Below are 20,592 nucleotides of genomic sequence, written 5' to 3'. Positions count from 1 at the left end.
CCCGCAGCGGACCTTTCACACGGAAAGGCCGTGTGAAAGAGCCCTAAATGTTAACATATTCTGTTGCCTAGCTACTCCTTCGGAGCAAAGTCTAATACCCCATTGTGATGAATATGAAGATGGCGGCGACTGTCGGAGGACTCAGAGAAAGGAATTTTACAGGTAAGATTTTACAAAAATTCAGTTTTTTTACTTTTTGCTCTAAAACCTATCCAATAAAATGTCTTCATACATTTTGGCCAAAATGTATTCTGCTATGTCTTTGGTTAAAAAAAAAAAAAATCCCAATTAGTGTATATTATTTGGTTTGCGTGAAGGTTAATCTACAAATGATTGTGTGTGTATATATAGTGGAATTCTTTTATTTTTTTTTTATTTTTTATTTTTTTTTTTAGTAATGGCGGCGATCAGCAACTTATAGCCGGACTGTGATAGCGAAGCAGGCAATCTGACACTGAGTGGCAATGAACTGCCACTGACCTCTCAGTGACACTAATACAGTGATCAGTAAAAATATGGACTGTCACTGTATTAATTATGCTCGGTAGGGTTCACATTAGGGGCAATCAAAGGGTTAACTGTGTGCCTAGTAACGTGTAAAGTGTTTACTTTGGGGTGCCTTTACTAAGGAATGTGACGGTTTTTATTTCCTGCTTTGCTGGGATGCAAATATGGGCACATCCCCGCTGTTAATTTACCAGCAGATTTCTTTCTGGCCATCCAATCGATGGGTCCCGGCCATGAATCATTGGCCGGGACCCGTTGATTGGCATGAGCTGGAAGTGCCAGATTGCTGTGTGCCCACAGCAGGGCTAAATTAAAAAAAAAAAAAAAAAAAACACCTGCCTGGTGCACAGAACTTCACGTCCTGGGCGATGGGTGATATAGTTTGCGTATCTATGTGAAAGGAATGGCAGGCACAGCACTCCTGGCCCCCAGCCACAAACCAAATGCAGCGGAGGGCATGTGTACCATCCCCAGAAGGACACAGGCCCGAGGCAGAAAGGCAGCATCACAGCCTGTCCATCACTTGGCCACCATATGCATGTGAAGGGCAGTGGCCACTTATGGAAGGACCATGCAGCAAGGTGCGGGTGATAGGAGATCCAGTGATCCAGAGAGTGCAAAACTGAAAAGAATTCAAAAACTGAAGAGAAAACGATTTCCCCCTTTTGTGGGGAAGGCAGTGTGTAAATGGAACTGAAGCTATTCCAGTCAGCTGCCCCACACTCCCCGTCCACTTCCTGATAAAGTAAGGACGTCCAATGAAGTCCTCAACACCTTCAACCTCTTCCCAGCTGTCAAAGTGGGAAGGAGTTGTTGGAGGTGGGCAGGCACCCACCTCTGACAGGGGCTGCTTGTCACAGCCCCACCCACCAGAGAAGGACACCAGGTGTTCCTATGGCAAATATAAGCATTGTAAGGGCAATGCCCACAGTCAACAACTATGTGCACAAAAGCGGAGCTTCTCCCGGGTCTCTCATTTCTCATTGGCTGAGACAGCAATGGGAGCCATTGGCTCCTGCTACTGTCAATCACAGCCAATAAGGAGAAGGCAGGAGGAGGGGCTGAGCCACAGTTCTGTGTGTCTTCTTGAGACATAGAGCGGGGCTTTGGAGCGAGCATGTTTCAGTGCCCCTAAAGCAATTGGCTTGCTTTTGGGTGGAATGATTGAAGAGGAGCCAGGAGCGCTGGCAGGGGACCGAAGAGAGGAGGGTTGGGGCTGCTCTGTGTAAAACCATTGCACAGAGCAGGTAAGTATGGTGTTTATTTTTTTGATATACATGAGGAGTTTGCAATGTACTTTGCTTAAAAATGTGGACACATTTTGTTGACATGTAAGTGTTTTTAATTGTGGTTTTGCCTTTATTTGGAGAATAGGGATATTTATTTCCATAGGGATATTGTGTAACATTAAGAAATATGAACTATGTATAACATACCCCTTTTTTTCTTTCTGTGTTCTAGGTCAGGATGGCTTAGTAACTGGCTCCCAGCCTGGTGTCCCACATCTGGGGCTCATCTAAAAGAGGCTGAAGAGAAAATGCTAAAGTGTAAGTTATACTAAACATGTAGAATTAACTCTTCTTCAGTGTTGATGTGAGTTTTAGAATTGAAGATAGAGTTCAAGAACATGGCTTTCTATTTATTTTTGGCATGGTGTGGTAAGCCGAAGGTCTAATGTTCCTCATGCAAGTGGGACATGGTAGTCCTGATATAGCTTGTTTCTCCTTTGTTTGGCTGTTTCTACCTTTTTACATGCTATAGCTGATGACCTAACATTGCAAATCTTTTTGAGATGGGTCACTGGGTATTCAGAATTTGTGGGTTAGGTGGCATTCTTCCTGGGCTTAAAGGCCTAGTACTTCTATAAACCTAATTAGCAAGGAATCCTGATCTCAACCAGAACTGTTCTATGGTCTCTAATTTTTATCCCTAAGCTTTCTATCTAGTAATAAATACTAAGTGGGTCTTTGAAATCACCTCTATCATGCAGATGTAGACTTGTGACGGTATCAGATTTTCATGCTGCGATTAATTGATTAAGGTTTTGCCACGGTATACGGTATTATCACGGTATTTAATTATTAAATTTAAATTATTATATTTCTACCTCACTTGAATTTCATTGCTGAATTTAGGGGCTTTGGTTCACTTTTGCACATTATTATATAGTCAGTCAATACAGACTCTGTGAACCAGGCCTAAAACAGGTCATCAAGCAGTGTCTGGCTTAACTGGTGATAACTGGTCCTGGCGCTCAGCTCCGATGGCCTGGTCATTAAGGGGGCAAATCCTTGTGGTCAAGAAGTGGTTAAACCTGAAGGAGGTGGTGTTATTTATAAATTACTTTACTATTGCTTTAGGCCTGGTTCACATGTATGCGTGTTGGCGGCCCACATTTGCACAGGCATAGCAGACCATTCATTTGAACGGGCTGCTATGCCCTCATTTTCCGCAGAAAAAAGGTGCATGCAGCATTTTTTTACAATTCAGTGGCCTTGAAATCCATCCTGCTTTTGCACCATGCGACTTACCTGCAGTTCCTGCTCTGGCAAGCTTTTTGTGTTTTTTATATACGTGGGCACGGCATTTAAAAACACAGTATATATATATATATATATATATATATATATATATATATATATATATATATATATTAGGGATGCACCGAATATTCGGCGGCCGAACATTATTCGGCCGAAAATAGAGAAAATAGCACTTTCGGCGTTCGGCCGAATAAGTCAAAAGGCCGAATAATTTTGAGCCGAACAATGTCAGCTTCCGCCCTGACTGCTCACCTTCCTCATTGCGGCTCGCGGCTCCCTTCTCACACGCCGCCGGTGTCCTGTCCGGCCGCGAGTAGGGGGTGTGACGTCACGCGCGCGTCCCGCCCCCTGCTCCTGACTGCGGCTCCTTCACACTAGGTCCACGCCCCGCTCCCCCCTGTTCGCGGCTTTTGGCTCTGGCTGCAGTTCAGGTATGTGATGTGGAGCTGAGCACATTTGGGGGAGAATACGGTAGCTGGCAGCTGCACAAGCATTAGTGTGCAGACTGCCATATGTTGTTGCCACTTGCCATGCTCATTACATTAGAGTGCCCTATAAAGTGCCCCTTAAAAAAAAAAAGAAAAAAAATGTGCCCAACAGAGTGCTCCCTTGACATAAAATGTGGCCATCAGCGTGCCCCTTATTTTATGCTAAGGGACATGCTGATGAGCATATTTTATGTTAAGGGGCACTCTGATGAGCATATTTTATGTTAAGGGGCACTCTGATGGGCATATTTTATTTTAAGGGGCACGCTAATGGGCATATTTTATGTTAAGAGCAACGCTGATTTAAATGTTTTGTTTTGCCCATCAGAGTGCCCCCTAACATAAAATGTGCCCATCAGCGTGCCCCCTAAAAATTGGCAAAATAAATGGAAAAAATGCGAAACACCGCGTTCGGTATTCGGCCTTCGGCCAAGCATTTCATTATTATTCGGCTTCGGCCAAGAATTTCATTTCGGTGCATCCCTAATATATATATATATATATATATATATATATATATATATATATATATATATATATATATATATATATATATATATATATATATATATATATGATATGCTGCTTTGCCCATGTATGTATATGTCTATCTATATATAGATATATTATATATATATATATATATATATATATATATATAATATTTATCTAATTCTATCTATCTGCAGAGACTTGCTTGTATTAGCAGTGTTTCTGTGTCTGAGCCCTGGAAGAAGCATGTGGGTGTGTGCTGAGTGGGAGCTGACTGATTGGTTACAGGGAGGAGCTAAGTCTCTCACTCTAGGATCATATTACCAGAGCTGTTTCTATTGAGTGAGTGAACTGTTGAGTGAGTGAATGAGTCATCCAGCTCACTGAAATGTATCAATTCTAAAGTCAAACTTGAGGAGCAGATAAACTCGGTATTTTAAAAATGCCACAATAACAATACCGTGGATATGCAATACCGCGATATATCGAATTACTGAAAACCGGCATATGTCTATGCAGATGTTTTCCTTCTGCTGCTGCCTCTGTGCCTGTGTGAAGAGAGAGAGACTGCAGTGCTGGCTGCAGACAGGCCCAGCGCTGGATCGATATAGGACTCAGGTAAGTATATAGGGAGAGGCAAAGTTATACACTTACTAAGATAGTTTTAACTTTTAGTGCAGAGAATTCATTAGGGTAAAAAATGTCATAACTTTAGAACCACTTTAGGCATGTGATTTGATGGAACATGTGAGGACAGGTGTAGAGGCTGTATGACGTGGCTAATTGTCTGCATGACACAGCTGATCTCCTCGGTAATCTCTTGCTGTTCACTATTGTGCAATGAGAAGTAGAACGCTGGTAAACACCCTAGAGAATGGCTAGAACTAAAGAACGTTGAAATGAAAGATAGGGAGTGGAATGGCCTAATGAAAGGAACAAAACTAACCATGCTTCAGGCTCATTCAAAAGTAAATAGCAGTAGAGCGAGCATATCTTGTGATGTTGGTTGGAGGCAAGATCAGATCTCCTTGTCTGGTTAGGCAGAGTCTGACCACTGTTGCCCTTGCATACATATGTAAATAATAGAAATAGTCCAGTATGGGGAACATTTACTGACATTTGAAAACAAGAAACTCTGCTCTAACTCACACAGACCTCCAGTAATTACTTTTTAAATCCCAAAGAGGCTCACTCAGTGCCAAGATAAAATGGTCTAGCTCGGGGGTCAGCAACCTGTCAATCACGTGTAGGTGTTGGGTAGACTGTGATGCTTCCTTTCCAGCACCGAGAACTTGGATTGAAGGGGTGGCATTTACTGGTACCGATCTCCTTTCCTCCTGCAGCCCCTGAAAGCAGCCTCTCTCCCTCCCACCGGTCTTTAGCAGTTGCGGGAGATAATGGGATCGGTACCAGTAAATGTCATCCCCGCCACACCTCCTGTCCCTGTTCCTCTTCCTTCAGCTGCCCGGCTCTCCCATGTGGTTCCTGCCCCCACAGCTTTGCCATGCAGGGGGATGTTTCAGGATGGAGAGTGAGGGAAGGGGCTGGTATTTGACATTTACCATCCCCTTCCTTTTCTGAATGAACACAGTGAGTGATCAATACTGATTCAACTGTGTTTACTATGTTTCAGTTTGTGAATGAGCAGAAAGTCGCTCAGCACTGAGTCCTTTCAATTCAATCACTGTCCAGTGCAGCTGAGGCTGCAGAGAAAGAGACTGAGAAATCTGTCTTCAGTCGCTTTCTCTGTCTCAAAAGTGAGCCATCAGGGGTCTGCTTACAGTGCATCCGGAAAGTATTCACAGTGCTTCACTTTTTCCACATTTGTTATGTTACAGCCTTATTCCAAAATGGATTAAATTTATTATTTTCTTCAAAACGCTACAAACAACACTCCATAATGACAGCGTGAAAGAAGCTTGTTTGAAATTACTGCAAATTTTTTAAAAATTAAAAAAATCACACGTACAGTACATAAGTATTCACATCCTTTGCTCAATACTTTATTGAAGCACCTTTGGCACCAATTACAGTCTCAAGTACTTTGAGTATGATGCTACAAGCTTGGCACACCTATTTCTGGGCAGTTTTCTCACATTCTTCTTTGCAGGACTTCTCAAGCTCCATCAGGTTGGATGGGAAGCGTTGGTGCACAGCCATTTTCAGATCTCTCCAGAGATGTTCAATCTGCAAGAGTTTGTCTGAATAAATTGTATTTTGCATAATGGAAAAATTGAAATAAAAAAGAACAGGCAATGGAGGCTACATACATTTCTTATTTTAGATCCTTCCACTTATGATTGACTTGAGACTTTTTTTTTTTTTTCACTGAAATGGTTCTGTTGCTGACATTGAATTTATTTTATCTGGTTGGCTTAGATGGTCAAATTGGAGTTTAGTAGCAATCTTCTTTATTAATCCAATTGTTGCTGATGTTTAAAGTGGTTCTAAAAGCAGAAGTTTTTTTTTTTTACCTTAATGCATAATCTCTACGCATTAACTCCTTGGTGCCGGCCGCACACAAATATGCAAGCTCTCGGCAGCCAGGCCTTGGCACTGATCAGCCACATGTTTGCGTGCATTAATGCAAACAGCAATGTGCCGAGAGCAAGCGCCGTGTGCGCTCCCGGGACAGTTACTGGCGGCTGACGAAAAAAATCCCGTTCACTACTTGCGATTGGGAGATTTCCAATCGAGTGACCGCCATGACAGCCAATCACAGCGGTCACATGACCTTAAGCTTTGCCCTGCCTCCTGGCATGTAAAACCCCTTAAAGGGCTGCTGGTTCCAAGGGTTTAAGATAAAACAGCAGCAGCCCCCTTTAAAGAGGTTGTAAACCCTCTTGTATAACTTTTACCTATAGGTAAGCCTATATTAAGGCTTACCTATAGGTGCTATAAATATCTCCCAAACTTGCACCGTTTAGGAGATATTTACAGCGCAAACTGCCGATGACGTCATCGGCGCAGGCGCTCTGAGGGAACGGCCACCCGTGCCGTTCCTTCAGAGCTCAGTGCCGTGAACGGCGGCTCCCGCGCGCATGCGCGGGAGTGATGTAATCGCGCCTCCGGCTAATCAGATGGCCGGAGGACGCAAACCCGGAAGCGGGACGGCAGGACATGTCGCCGTCCTGTCGCTGAGGTGGCGGCACTGCGGGGGCTTCGTTTTAAGGTAAGTACTACATAATGAGCTAGTATGCGATGCATACTAGCTCATTATGCCTTTCTCTTTACAGGGCTTTTTTTTTCTCAGTTTTTTTTTTTTTACTTTACTTCCTCTTTAATACCTGAGCCCCATCGCGATCCAACGATGTACACAAGAGTCTCGGCTGCCCAGGACTCTCCCTCCTCTTTGGCTGAGACAGCAGTGGGCGCAATTGGCTCCAGCTGCTGTCGAATCAGTCAGTGAGCCAGTGTGAGAGAGGGGGCATGGCCGAGCCACAGATTTTTGTCTAAATGCACACCCAAAGCAGCGGCTCTGCTCGGGTGCCCCCATAGCCAGCTACTTGCTGTGGGGGCACTCGGCAGGAGGGGGGGGGCAGGAGCACCAGCGAAGGGACCCTGAGAAGAGGAGGATCTGGGCTGCTCTGTGCAAAACCAACTGTACAGCGCAGGTAAGTATAAGGCCCTTTCACACTTATGCGACCTAAAAGTCGCACGATTTTACAGAAATTTTTTACTGCGATTTTGACATCAGCGATCAGCAATGGATCCATATACTTCTCTTAATACAGCTTTTTTGATTGACTCTGATCACTTCAGACAAATTGATTGCACTGAGTGGACAGATTTCTCTGCATGTGCTCAGTGTATTGTGACCGTTAACATTGTGAAATGGAATTAAAGGAGGCATTTAGGTCAATGGTTTTTTTTTTTTAGGTCACGGTTTGCTGGGGATTGGGGATTAGGTTCTCTGCGGTGAGACCAAAAGAGATCCCAAACAAGCATGTCAGAAAATGTTAGCTTTTCATTTTTAACTTCCAGAAATGCTGATTTTGTTATTTTACAGGATGGACAGTGGGAATGGGGTTTATTGCTATCGAACTCATTTATGACATGTATTAGAATGTCACAGCCCCCTGACGGAGAACAGATCTTGTCCATTGCGGGTTCTCTCTCTACTTTTAAGTGCCAAATTGGGAAAGTGGAATATCCATTAAAGAACATTCCTGGAAAATTAGTAACTAACTGTAAAAGTGTATAGGGGGCATTGTAGAGTGAAAATAGTTGCCTGGCTGTTGCGTTCATTACTTTGTATTGCTCATGAGAAACAAGCCAAAACTCCAGATATGGGTACCTGCTGCGGGCTTGTGACTCAAACTACTGAATCAGCAGGACTAACTGGTTACCAGCAATTCCATAGCGAGAGGACAGCAAGGAAGGTAAACCGTAATGTCCCTTAAAGAACAAAAAAGAAATTGCGCTAGAAGACCAAGACAGCAGCTGGCATAACAAATTATAAATCAAGAATGCTATGATAATGAAAAACAATCTTCATTAATAAAATTTATATGCGAGTCATTCGTGCAATCACACATATAACAAAAATACTAGTCCCAAAACTGTGTAAATCATCCAAAATTGAAAGTGAATCTGTATGCAGTCTTGATCTGCATAGGCCAGTTGACACTCCGGACACCTTAACGCCATGATTGTCCCACCACCTTAAGTATAATAAGACTCTTGCTGTAGTTAATAGGCTCTTTGTAAATGAAGAGTCGCATGCGCTTGTGTATCTGTACTATCCCTGCTGGGAAACATGAACCTCCTCCAGGTCTCCACTTATAGCCTCATGAACGCCTCCTCCACATGCAAAGGATTTTCCACTACATAAGGAAAGAGCCAAGAAAGCCACATAGCTAGAACTGTATTGAGAATTTTTTTAAAAAGTACTAACCATTTACAAGGTTAAAATAATTGCTTATATCAGTAAAAAAAAAAAAACTCTACTCCCCGGAATTGAACTGGCCACTTCCTAGTTGTGAGATGCATGATGACGCCACGAGCAATGGCTCCGCCCTACGCATTTCGTCACATCTGACAGCCCTCCAGTAAGAGTTTTTTGTTACACTTTTCCTGTGTTCTGTGTCTAGAGTGTCAACTGACCTATGCAGATAAAGGCTGCATACAGTTTTTCTTACAGGTTGGGACTAGTACATTATGTGTATTTGCACAGAGGACTCGCATATAAATTTTATCTCAGTAACGTGCCCTTGAAAGTCTGATGTGTGGATTGATTTTTCTCCTATAGGATGGCTCCTTTGCCTCACAGGGTCTCCCTGGAGCTACGCTGACATTCACAATCCTGGCCAGTAATAAATCATAACATACGACTTAACATGGGCAGAACAGGCAGCTCTCTGGTGCTGTGTTCAGTCAACACATGCACAGCATGGGCTGCTAGAATTTCTATGTGCCCAACTCTGTTAAAAAGGAGTTCCTTGTATAGTTTTTTTTTTTTTTTTTTTTTTTACATAGCTCCATTAGTTTAGTTTGGACCAATGTAACTATATTGATGATACCATACCTGGCTGATGCCCCTGGAAGCTGGAAATCACTGAAGTAGACACCACTACTCCAAAGATCTCCACTTGATTTTGTGCTTAGCAGCTGGCCTGCTGCATTCTGAACCTAGGAGGTTGGCCACTTGGCATGGGCGCCATTCAGAGAATGCTCTACATTTTTTAAATGAATGCAAAGCATTCTGTGATTGGACGAGGTGGAGAGGCGAGGCATTGATATTCTGTTCTCCAACTCGTCCAATCAGAGAATGCTTTGCATAAATTCAGAAAATGCAAAGCATTCTCTGAGTGGTGCCTGTACTGAACAGCGGACCTCCTGTGTTCAAAATGCAGCAGGCCAGCCACTCAACAAGGGGCCCAGGAACTAGAGGTGATCACTGGAGTAGCGATGCCTACTTCAATGGTTTCCAGCTTCCAGGGGCTTCACCCAGGTATGGTATATGTATAGTTACATTGGTCCAAGCTGGACCAATATAACTTTTTATAAAATATCCATACCTGGAATTCCTATTTAACTTGCTGAAGCAGTGACAGGGTGCTACTTTAAAGTTTCATGAATGGAGAACTCTGCGGAGATGTGCTAACAGCTTTGCGATAATGTCAGTACACCCCTGTTCGGGCAGCTTTGCATAAAGTAGCCACTAAGGCAGCATGGTGGAAACCACCTCCTTCCTAAGAACCTAAACATCCCTTCTGTGGTCCAAGCACCTCTCAGCCACCTTTACCACAGTGCCTTACACCCATTGCTCCCCTAGCCCCCACCCCCCATTCAAATAGCCTGCCACCTACTTTACCCCCCCCCCCCCCCAATTACAGCAACCTCCACCTAGATCATCCCACCCACCACAGTAGGGCTGCACGATATTGGGGAAAAAAGTACATTGCAATATTTGGTTTTTAACGATGTATATCGCGATATTTCTCCTGGACAGTCTCCGGAGGAGGGATCAGTGAGCAGAGCTCAGCTCTCCGCCAGGGGATCCGCCACACTTGTAGAACTTCTCCCGCCCGGACAGCCCGAGCCTTGTGTCGGAGCCGGAGTGTAGAGGAAGTGAGTGAAGTGTCCCAGCAGTAGTACAGTAGCAGCCTTTGTCCCCCGGTGCTCCTCCGCCATGCTCCGGACGTCTCTCCCCCCTCTCCTGCTGCTTTGCACTGTAGCGCTCTGTAGCCTCTCAGCCACTGGGAGCCGCTGGAAGGGATGGATTGCATCGGGCTGGAGGGGCGGAGTTCTGATCACAGCCGAAAGCAAAACAGATGTGTCGGCTGCCAGCACTGTGAGTCCTCCTCCTCCCCCCGAGTCCCGACTTCTCCCTGCCTATGCTAAATATCGTGTCTTCGGCAATATGAATATCGCCCACGCCTGCAGAACGATAGTCTATGTCAAATCGACTATCGTTCAGCACTACACCACAGTGTCTACCCCCAAACTTACAGCAGCAGTGTTTAAACTATCCTACGGTGCCTTTACTCCAATCAACACCACTTGGTCACAAGGCCTCCCATTCACTTTATCACCTCCCCCCCCCAATACCCCCAGTAATTATGAAGTAATGCCCTGTTTTATTGCTCTGGAGGATCAGGTTTTAGGTTTCTCATGGACCCCAGTGATGTGATATTTGTTTCTTCCCATTATTCACTTTGTTTGGAAGGTGAACTAACACCAAACACCCTCCCTACCCCCCCCCCCCCCCCCCGGTCTCCACTTATCTCTGTGGGTGATGAGCTGTCAGTGACCATGCACCTGGTGTAGCATTCCGGGGATTTGAACCCCCCCCCCCCCCCCCAACCACCATTCTCTCTGCAGCAGTTTAGAGCTCTGTGCCGGTGCTGACCAATCGGAACTATTCAAATCTGTCTCAGAAACCCTGCAGAAAGAAGATGGATATTTAAATTTTACTTTTGCTATACCGGCTGTGTGGGCATTGACAGCTCATCACCCACGGAGGTAAGTACAGCATGGACCAGGGGAGTAGGGAGGGTGTTCGGTGTAATTTTCTTTCTGAAAAAAAGGGAACTTACACTTTAAATAAATTCTGCAATATAAAAGTGCTAATTATTTATTTTTTACTTTTCAGGTATAACTAGTTCCTACAGCAAAGAACATGTATTACTGTCTGGAGGGAACCAGATCTGGACCTTGTCATTCACACAGCCGCTATCACAGAAGGCTCCGCTAGTGTTGCTCCATGGGTTTGGAGGAGGAGTTGGACTTTGGGCTCTCAATTTCGAATCTCTTTGCCAAAACAGAACTGTCTATGCTTTTGACATTTTGGGATTTGGGCGCAGTAGCAGACCTCTCTTTGAAAATGATCCTGAAAAGGCAGAGATGCAGTTTGTGCAGTCAATAGAAGACTGGAGAATTGCAATGGGTCTGGAGCATATGGTTTTATTGGGGCATAACCTGGGAGCTTTTTTAGCGTCCGCTTACGCTTTAAAATACCCTTCAAGGTAAGTTGTCTAATGAAGAATTCAATGTTTTAAGCCATATTTTATGCTGAAAACAAAGGTGCATGTATTTCTTATGATGTGTGCAGAATACCAGATTGAAACAACTCCTGTAAAATGTCACTGCTGCGCTTTCTCTCTTTGTGCAGGGTGAGTGGTCTTATATCTGCCCCCTGCTATTGTTTTCTACAGGCAGCCTGTAGTGGGTGGGCCACCAGGGTCCCCCCCACAGCTGTGCCCTTCATACAGGCTACATACACCACAGTGATGAGGTCACGGCTACTTTTACAAGGTAATACCTTGGTTTGGAAGGAAAATTGGTACACACAGTGTGGATTTAGAACATCTATGGCTGTTTTTAAATGAAAATCGACTCCCCCAGTATTTCGTTTTAAGTTGACAGTGCTGGGCTAAGGTATTCAGTAACAGATCCCTGTACTGATTTAGTGGGGATCTCCATTAGAGATCCCAGCTTTGTCTGCTGCTGTAAGGCCAGCCCTTTTTTTTTTTTTTTTGCCATTCTTGCATCCCATCATAAAGGCCATACAGGGTTGGTGTATTCAAAACAGGGTGGAGTTGATTTAAATTGCAAATTAAATTAGGATTTAAATCACTAGTAAAATGGCTTAATTTAAATCAAATTGATTCAACCACTTCAATACAGGGCACTTACACCCCCTTCCTGCCCAGGCCAATTTTCAGCTTTTAGCGCTGTTGCATTTTGAATGACAATTGCGTGGTCATGCAACACTGTACTTACACCAAATTCTATGTAATTTTTTTCCCCACAAATAGAGCTTTTTTCCTGCACTGATGAGCACTGATATGCACTAATGAGGAGGCACTGATATGCAGCACTGATGGGCACTGATATGCAGCTTTGGTGGGCACTGATAGGTGGCACTGACAGACGGCACTGGTGGGCAATAATGGGCACTGGTGGGCGGCACTGATAGCTGGCAATGATGGGCACTGGTGGGCAGCACTGATAGATGGCAATGATGGGCAGCACTTGATGGAGAGGTCACCACTGGCAGGCTCCCTGAGCCCTGATTGCCATCCCTAGTGGCCATGGTGGGCATTCCTGGTGGCCATGGGTGGGCATCCCTGGTTGCTCTAGTGGCACCCCCCCCCCAAGTTACCCCGGCAAGCGGGAGGGGACGTTCCCCCCCCCCCCCCTTCCGTCGCCTTCCACAGCTTTGCCCGGGTCTCCCGTCCCACCGGGAGACCCGAGCAACCAGCCGGCGCGACCTCCGATGACCTAACCCGGAGGCTGCGTCCTTGACGTCACATCCAGGTTACTCGGCTGCTAGAGGCGGCAGTTTCAAAAACTGAATGTATTCAAATATGCAGTTTTCGGCATTTTGAATACATGGAAGTGTAGTGGGAGGGGTGTAGTGGTGGTCTTTTAGACCCCTGATCCCTCCATAAAGTGTACCTGTCACTGCATATTGCTTTCACAAGGGATGTTTATATTGCTTGTGACAGCAATAAAAGTGATCAGATTTTTATTTTTTTTTTAAAAACCTGTGTTAAAATTAAAAGAAAAATAATAAAATAAATAGGAAAAAAAATTTAAAAATGTTAGTCGCCGTGAGCTCGTATATGGAAGTCATGCCGCAAATGAAATCGCTGTTCAAATCACACGTGAGGTATCCCCGCGATCGCCAGAGCGAGAGCAATAATTAAAAAAAAAAAAAAGAGCTACATTCTAACTCTAAACTGGTAACCGTTAAAAAAAACTTAAAGCGTCGCCTATGGAGATTTTTATTGACAGTAGTTTGTCGCCATTCCACGGGTTTGCGCAATTTTAAACCGTAACATGTTGGGTATCTATTTACTTGACGTGACATTATCTTTCACAATATACAAAAAAATGGGCTAACTTTACTGTTTAGTTTTTTTAAATGCAGTGAAATGTGATTTTTCATAATTTAAATGGCATTTGAAAGACCGCTGCGCAAATACCACGTGACAAAAAATATTGCAATGACCGCCATTTTATTCTCCAGAGTCTTTGCTAAATATATATATATATATATATATATATATATATATATATATATATATATATATATTATAATATAATGTTTGGGGGTTCTAAGTAGTTTTCTAGCAAAAAAAATACAGATTTTTTTAACTTGTAAACAAAATGTGTCAAAAATAGGCTCGGTCCTTTAAGTGGTTATATATAATATATATATATATATATATTTTATTATTATTTTTTTTTTTTTTTTAGGTTTTATTTATTGTTGTTGGGTTTGCTCTGTGGTATCTTAATTTTACATAGTAGAGAGACACTGTCAAATTTTTTGTTTGTTCGCTAAGTGTAAATGCATTTTTACAACCCCCCCCCCAAGAAAAAATAAAATCAACATTTACAATTTTTTGTGTGCTTTGCCGCATTCATAGCCATCTTCGGCCGCAGATTGGACACCCCTGATTGTAAACTTTTTTTAAAGTGGGACTTAAGGCAAGCTTGTTTTTTTCATTCTGGGTAGAGTAAGGGAGTGTTATAAGCTCTGTCAGTTTTTTTTTTTTTTTTGCCATCTATGTCGCATTAGGAAGATTTCCCTTGGCTTTTTGTCCCATAGTCAAAACCGAGAGAGTAAATCCCTCCAAAGTGAGGGAATCCTGGTGTGTAACCAGCGTCACCAGAACAAATGTCCCCTTTGAAAGATTTACCTTGTATTCCAGTTCTGGGTACGACCTAAAATTTGGTATTTTCTTTTCCTTTCGCCAATAACGGTGTACATGAGGGTGAATCTCCCAAAGGGAAGCACAAACAGCAATAAAAAACAGGTGTCAAACTTAAAAATAAGATTTGCCTTTAGGTTTACCTTAAGAAGAAGTGTTAGATATTAGATGCTACTGTTTATAGCCAAAGACCCATCCTCAGTATTTTAGTTTCACTTTGTTACCAAGGGATATTAAAAAAGTCGTGTGTGGGGGTGGAGTGTGAATCAATTATTACCCTAAGGAGGTACCATCCCTTAGAAAGTGGATATGAGAGTACGAAATTGCCATATTTTCCATGTGCTTCCTTCCTTAATAAACTGCTTGACAAAATAGTTCTAAAAAATGTTTCACGTGTCTTTATTCAAAATATTACACAATTTCTTAAGAGGATGGTTATAAAAACAAATGAGCAAACTTGTTGTCCTGGAGATCTGATTTTTATTTTTTGTATAGCCAACGCGTTTCATGGGCTGACCCGCTTCACCAGGGCCTCAGATTCTAAACTTAACTCCAATTTTGTTGAAAAAAAAACATTCCCCTCTGGGTGGTCTCTGTACATTGCAGGGATTTTAACAAACTTTGTTGCAGATTCCTACCTTTTATTATTCTGAAGAAATCTTTTTGTTCCTCTGTGCTGAGTGGGTCTAATGGGAGTGGTTTCATAGTTATCAGCTGTGGCAGCTGCAGAGCTCTAATGAGGAAATCTGCTGGGCCTGCATCCCTTTTAGACGTGTTTCTATTGGGAGTATCTCACCAAAAATTGCATTTTTGTTGCAGGGGATGAGGAATCTGACTTGAATCTTAGGCAGACTTCTGATAAAAATTGGTGAGCCAATCACACAAGTAGGAAATGTTTCTGGGGTGTGGCCAGTACACATTCTGTGTACAGAACAGTTCAAGGTAGCCATATTGCATTGCATTGCATTTTCAAAAAATTACAAAAGCTGCAGATTGAAAAGGAAAGGCAATTTTTAATAACATTCAATTACAAAATTATTTATGTTGCAATTTTATACGCTATATTGTTTTTTCTTTATTTGCTATTTTTTTCCCCCATGAAAGTGGAGTTACCCTTTAAATACTGTAACAATATACGAGAAAAATTTGCATTTGAGACCATCAATATTCCAATTTTTTTTTTTAAATACCTCAGATGATAAGTGTTTTCTGTAACTAAATATCAGACAACCTAAAATATATCTTGTAAAAATTTTAAAAATTTTCTGTCTCATGTGAATTTTTCTTGATATATTGTTACAGTATTTAATGGGATCTGAGGCCCTGATGAAGCCGATCAGCCCGCGAAACGTGTTGGCTGTACATAAAAAGATCTTAAGTCCAGGAAAGCATCACCCTGGACAACCAGTTTGCTAATTTGTTTTATAACAATCCTCTTATAAGCAATTGTGTGATATTTTGAATAAAGACATGTTAAAAATGTTCTAACTATTTGGTCATGTGGTTATTAAACCCAAGGAGGTACATGGAAATTCCCAAACAATTTTGTACACTCATATCTACTTTGTCACCAGGGGGTTGACTTCTGTGACTTTTGAGAAAAGCTCCACCTACCGGCCTACATCTTGTCTAATAGGAGTGCCTTTAACCACTTCAGCTCCGGAAGGTTTTACCCCCTTAATGACCAGGCCATTTTTTGTGATTCGGCACAGCGTTACTTTAACGAAAAAGTGTGCGGTCATGCGACGCTGTACCCTAATACAATTGATGTCCTTTTTTTCCAGCAAATAGAGCTTTCTTTTGGTGGTATTTGATCACACCTGCGGTTTTTCGATTTTGCGATATAAACAAAAAAGCACGACAATTTAAAAAAAAAACAAAAAACACTTTCTGCTGTATAAAATTCCCAATAAAAAAAATGTAAAAAATCTAATTTTTTTTTGTTTTTATCAGTGTAAGCCAATTTGTATTCTGCTACATATTTTTGTTAAAAAAAAATCCCAAAAACGTTTTTTAACCACTTCCCCCTGGGTGGACGTCATATGACGTCCTAAACTTTGCGGGAGTATACCGGGATGATGCCTCTAGCTAGAGGCATCATGCCGGTACCGTGGTTTGCAGCCGACGGTCGGCTTTCCGTCGGTACCGATCGATGCGGCTCGGGAGCCGCTCGATCGTTACCCGGGGGGGCGGGAGGGGACGCCCCCCCCCCTCCCGCCGCCTTCCACGGCTTTTACCGGGGCTCCCGTCCCACCGGGAGCCCCGAGCACCCAGCCGGCGCGTCCGCCGGCTGGATGGAGTCCCGATGAATGCCGGAAACGGCATTGATCGGGTCTCCGATGACGTAACCCGGAGGGGGCGTCCATGACGTCACTTCCGGGTTAGTGTGCTGCAAAACGGCGGCAAATTTAAAAAACGGCTGTATGCAAAAACGCCGTTTTCGGCGTTTTGCATACAGGTAAGTGTAGTGGAGGGGTTTAGGGTCTTTTAGACCCTCGATCCCTCCATAAAGTGTACCTGTCACTACATATTGGTGTCACAAGGGATGTTTACATTGCTTGTGACAGCAATAAAAGTGATCAGATTTATTTTTTTAAAAAAAACTGTAATAAAGTTAAAAAAATAAATAAAATAAATGGGGAAAAAAAAAAAAATTTAGCCGCCCCGGTCACCGTTAGCTCGCGCACAAAAAAAACGTATATGCAAGTCGAGCCGCGAATGAAATCGCTGTTCAAACCACACATGTGAGGTATCGCCGCGATCGCCAGAGCGTGAGCAATAATTAAAAAAAAAGAGCTACACTCTAACTCTAAACTGGTAACCGTTAAATAAATTTAAAGTGTCGCCTATTGAGATCTCTATTGACCGTAGTTTGTCGCCATCCCACGGGGGGGCGCAATTTTAAACCGTAACATGTAGGGTATCTATTTACTCGGCGTGACATCATCTTTCACAATATACAAAAAAAATGGTCTAACTTTACTGTTTAGTATTTTTTAAATGCAGTGAAATGTAGTTTTCCCAAAAAAATGGCGTTTTAAAGACCGCTGCGCAAATACTGCGTGACAAAAAATATTGCAATGACCGACATTTTATTCTCCAGAGTCTTTGCTAAAAAAATATATATAATGTTTGGGGGTTCTTAGTAGTTTTCTAGGAAAAAAATACTGATTTTAACTTGTAAACAAAAAGTGTCCGAAATAGGCCTAGTGGTGAAGTGGTTAAATGGTTTTGTGCAAAAGTTATAGCGTTTACAAACTATGGGATAGATTTTTGGACTTTTTATTTATTTTTATTAGTAATGGCGTCGATCAGCGATTTTTAGCGGGACTACGACATTGCGGCAGACAGATTGGACCCCTAACTTCCATGTTTGACATTTTTTTGGGGGAACAGTAACATTAATGCAGTAATCAGTGCTAAATAATATGCACTGTTACTGTTTAAATGACACTGGCAGGGAAGGGGTTAACACTGGGGATGATCAAAGGGGTTAATGTATGCCTGTTGGTGCTTACTAACTCTGTGGGGGGGGGGGGGGAGGGCTCTGTGACAAGCACAGAGAGATCGGGGTTTCAACTTAGCTAAAACTCCTGATCTCTCTCTGCCTGTGTGACAGAAGACATGCATGCTTTGTTTACATAAGCAGGCGGGTCTTCTGTCAGTTTCTCTGACGATCATGGGAGGCCTGAGGCAATTGCCGCCGCTCGTCCCGCGGCCCGCCTTCCGCTGTGTCTAATCACAGCGGGAGCGCGGTGCTGAGACCGCATGCACAAAATCGCGTATGTCTATGTGACTTTGCGCAGCCAAGCCGCCCTGCCTCAGGAAATCTGCTGGTCGTGAACTGGTTAATGTCCACTGGAGCGCGAATGTGGCACAGAAGCATGACAGTAAGGCAGGGCTTAGCTCCAAATTCAAGGAAGCTGTGCACCTAGTAACAAAGGTAATTTAGGTAACAGCCACCTTGTGCTACCAGCTCTTTCAGAGGCTTATTCATGTTAAAAATTGTAGATCTGTTTCCTTTCCCTTTTTGTGGACCATAAAAATGTGGTTTAAAAATGCTATCCAGTTAATCCATTGTAAATTTGAAATGTAAATTTCTGCAGCAATGAAAAATAATCCACTGTTTTCTTTCTATTTTTATAGGGTAAAAAGCCTTATTTTGGTAGAGCCATGGGGATTTCCAGATAGACCTGACAATGCAACAGACGAAAGGTCCATTCCAATCTGGATTAAAGCTGTTGGTGCTGTTTTAAGTCCGTTTAATCCCTTAGCAGGACTTCGTTTAGCAGGACCGCTGGGTCAGTAAGTTCACTCCAGATTTAAAGGAATTCTTCCTGACATTTGTTGGGATTACTTAGTGTCATTCTGTACTGTCACTACTATTATGTGCAGTGTGATCATGCCTTGAGTTTACAAGAGATGCATGCTTTGCTTGTGAAAATATTTTAAAAATTACTTATAAATTCTAAATAGATGTCACATTCCCAGCATTGAATTTAATATGTTGGATCTACAATGCCCTCTTTTTTCACCTTTGTTTTTTAAAAACTTTTAGGCATCTTTTGTTTTTCTCCTGCTCACTATTTCAGCTTTGATCAGTTAAAGAAGCAGATTGCTTATATCTTTTAAACCTCTTGGTTGTGCTTTCCTTTAATTCAGGCTTAATCAGCCATCAAATGGCTCGCCCACGTTTTTTTTTTTTTTTTTTTTTCTACCCCACTAAGGATAAAGTGGTAGTTTTAATTTGGGGTTTTCTGTTTGCTATCTTCTGAATTATCAGTATTCATTATTAGGATATCCCTGCACTACAAAGGTTAAAGGGGTTGTAACCTTAAAAAAAAAAAAAAAGAAGAATCCTGTTCCTTTAATGCATGAATAACAGCACAGTGCTTGTGCTGCGTAATTTTGCCTTTTGTATAATCTAAATCACCTGGTTGAACCTACCTGGTGCTGCCCACGCCTCTGTAAACTGACCACGTTTATCATGGCTGCTGAGCTCCTGATACCGTGGTCAGTTTACATGCCTCCATCATCCACTGTCTCTCCTTGCTCCCTCTCTCCTCTCCCTGCCTGTCAGATAGTGACAGTGCCGATCTGCTTTCTGCCCCTCCCCTCCTGCTGCTATCCAAACTGTGTTTTATTCCTACAAACCACGTTTCTACCCTTCCCTCTGTAAACTGACCACAGTGTATCATGGCTGCTGAGCCCTGACACCGTGGTCAGTTTACGTGCTTCCGTCATCTGCTCCTCTCCCCCCTCCCTCCCTGCCAGTCTGCTCGTGTCAGTGCCCTCCCCCTCCCTTCCTGCTGCTAAAATAAATTTTCTTGTCCTATATGATCCTAAAATAACTTTTCTTGTCCTATATGATCCTCTCTGTTTCCTGATGACAAGTGCTCCCGCCTCTGTGTTTTATGAAAAAAAAATACCTTCTTTACTGTATTTCAGAGCGGCTCCACATTCACGTGACCGGCCGACTCTTTCCTCTCCTCTCGCCCGCCTGACGTCAGCAGCTCGGCCCGCCCGCTGCATCTGTCAGACGTGGAGAGGAGAGAGCCAGCCGGCCACATAATCGCAGGGAGCCTCTCTGAAATACAGTAAAGAAGGTATTTTTTTTTCATAAAACAAAGAAGTGGGAGCACTTGTCATCAGGGAGCAGAGAGGGTTATGTGAAGTTGTCAAAGTGGGTTAAGTTTGAACAGGGGCAGGGAGTGATGTGCAGAAAGGAAGCTGAACCTTATCTCAAGAAAAACAAAGACCCTAGGGTAGAATCTGCAGGTAAGCTGACCGTTGACAGCTTGCTTAGCCATCAATAGGGATTCTGAGGTAGATATGAAATGTGAGGGGTATATGTGTATCGGGGTTACATTGTGGGGTGTCCTACAGTGTGCTGTA

General features: G+C 43.0%; 1 protein-coding gene across 2 annotated transcripts in view; it reads left to right on the top strand.

The window, feature by feature from the left end:
• Positions 1–20,592, top strand: part of ABHD5 (abhydrolase domain containing 5, lysophosphatidic acid acyltransferase) — an 80,874-nt gene that overhangs the window by 36,983 nt on the left and 23,299 nt on the right. For both annotated transcript variants that reach the window (XM_082259712.1, XM_082259711.1), the window contains exons 2-4: positions 1,969–2,054; positions 11,628–12,000; positions 18,844–18,998. In XM_082259712.1, the coding sequence (XP_082115838.1) occupies positions 1,969–2,054; positions 11,628–12,000; positions 18,844–18,998 (614 nt within the window). The remainder of the gene's footprint in view (positions 1–1,968; positions 2,055–11,627; positions 12,001–18,843; positions 18,999–20,592) is intronic.

The sequence above is a fragment of the Pelophylax lessonae genome (genome assembly GCF_965119305.1).
Source record: "Pelophylax lessonae genome assembly, chromosome: 5".
NCBI classification, from domain to species: Eukaryota; Metazoa; Chordata; class Amphibia; order Anura; family Ranidae; genus Pelophylax; species Pelophylax lessonae.
Note: the sequence above shows the minus strand (reverse complement) of the source record. Positions and strands in the feature narration are given on the sequence as shown.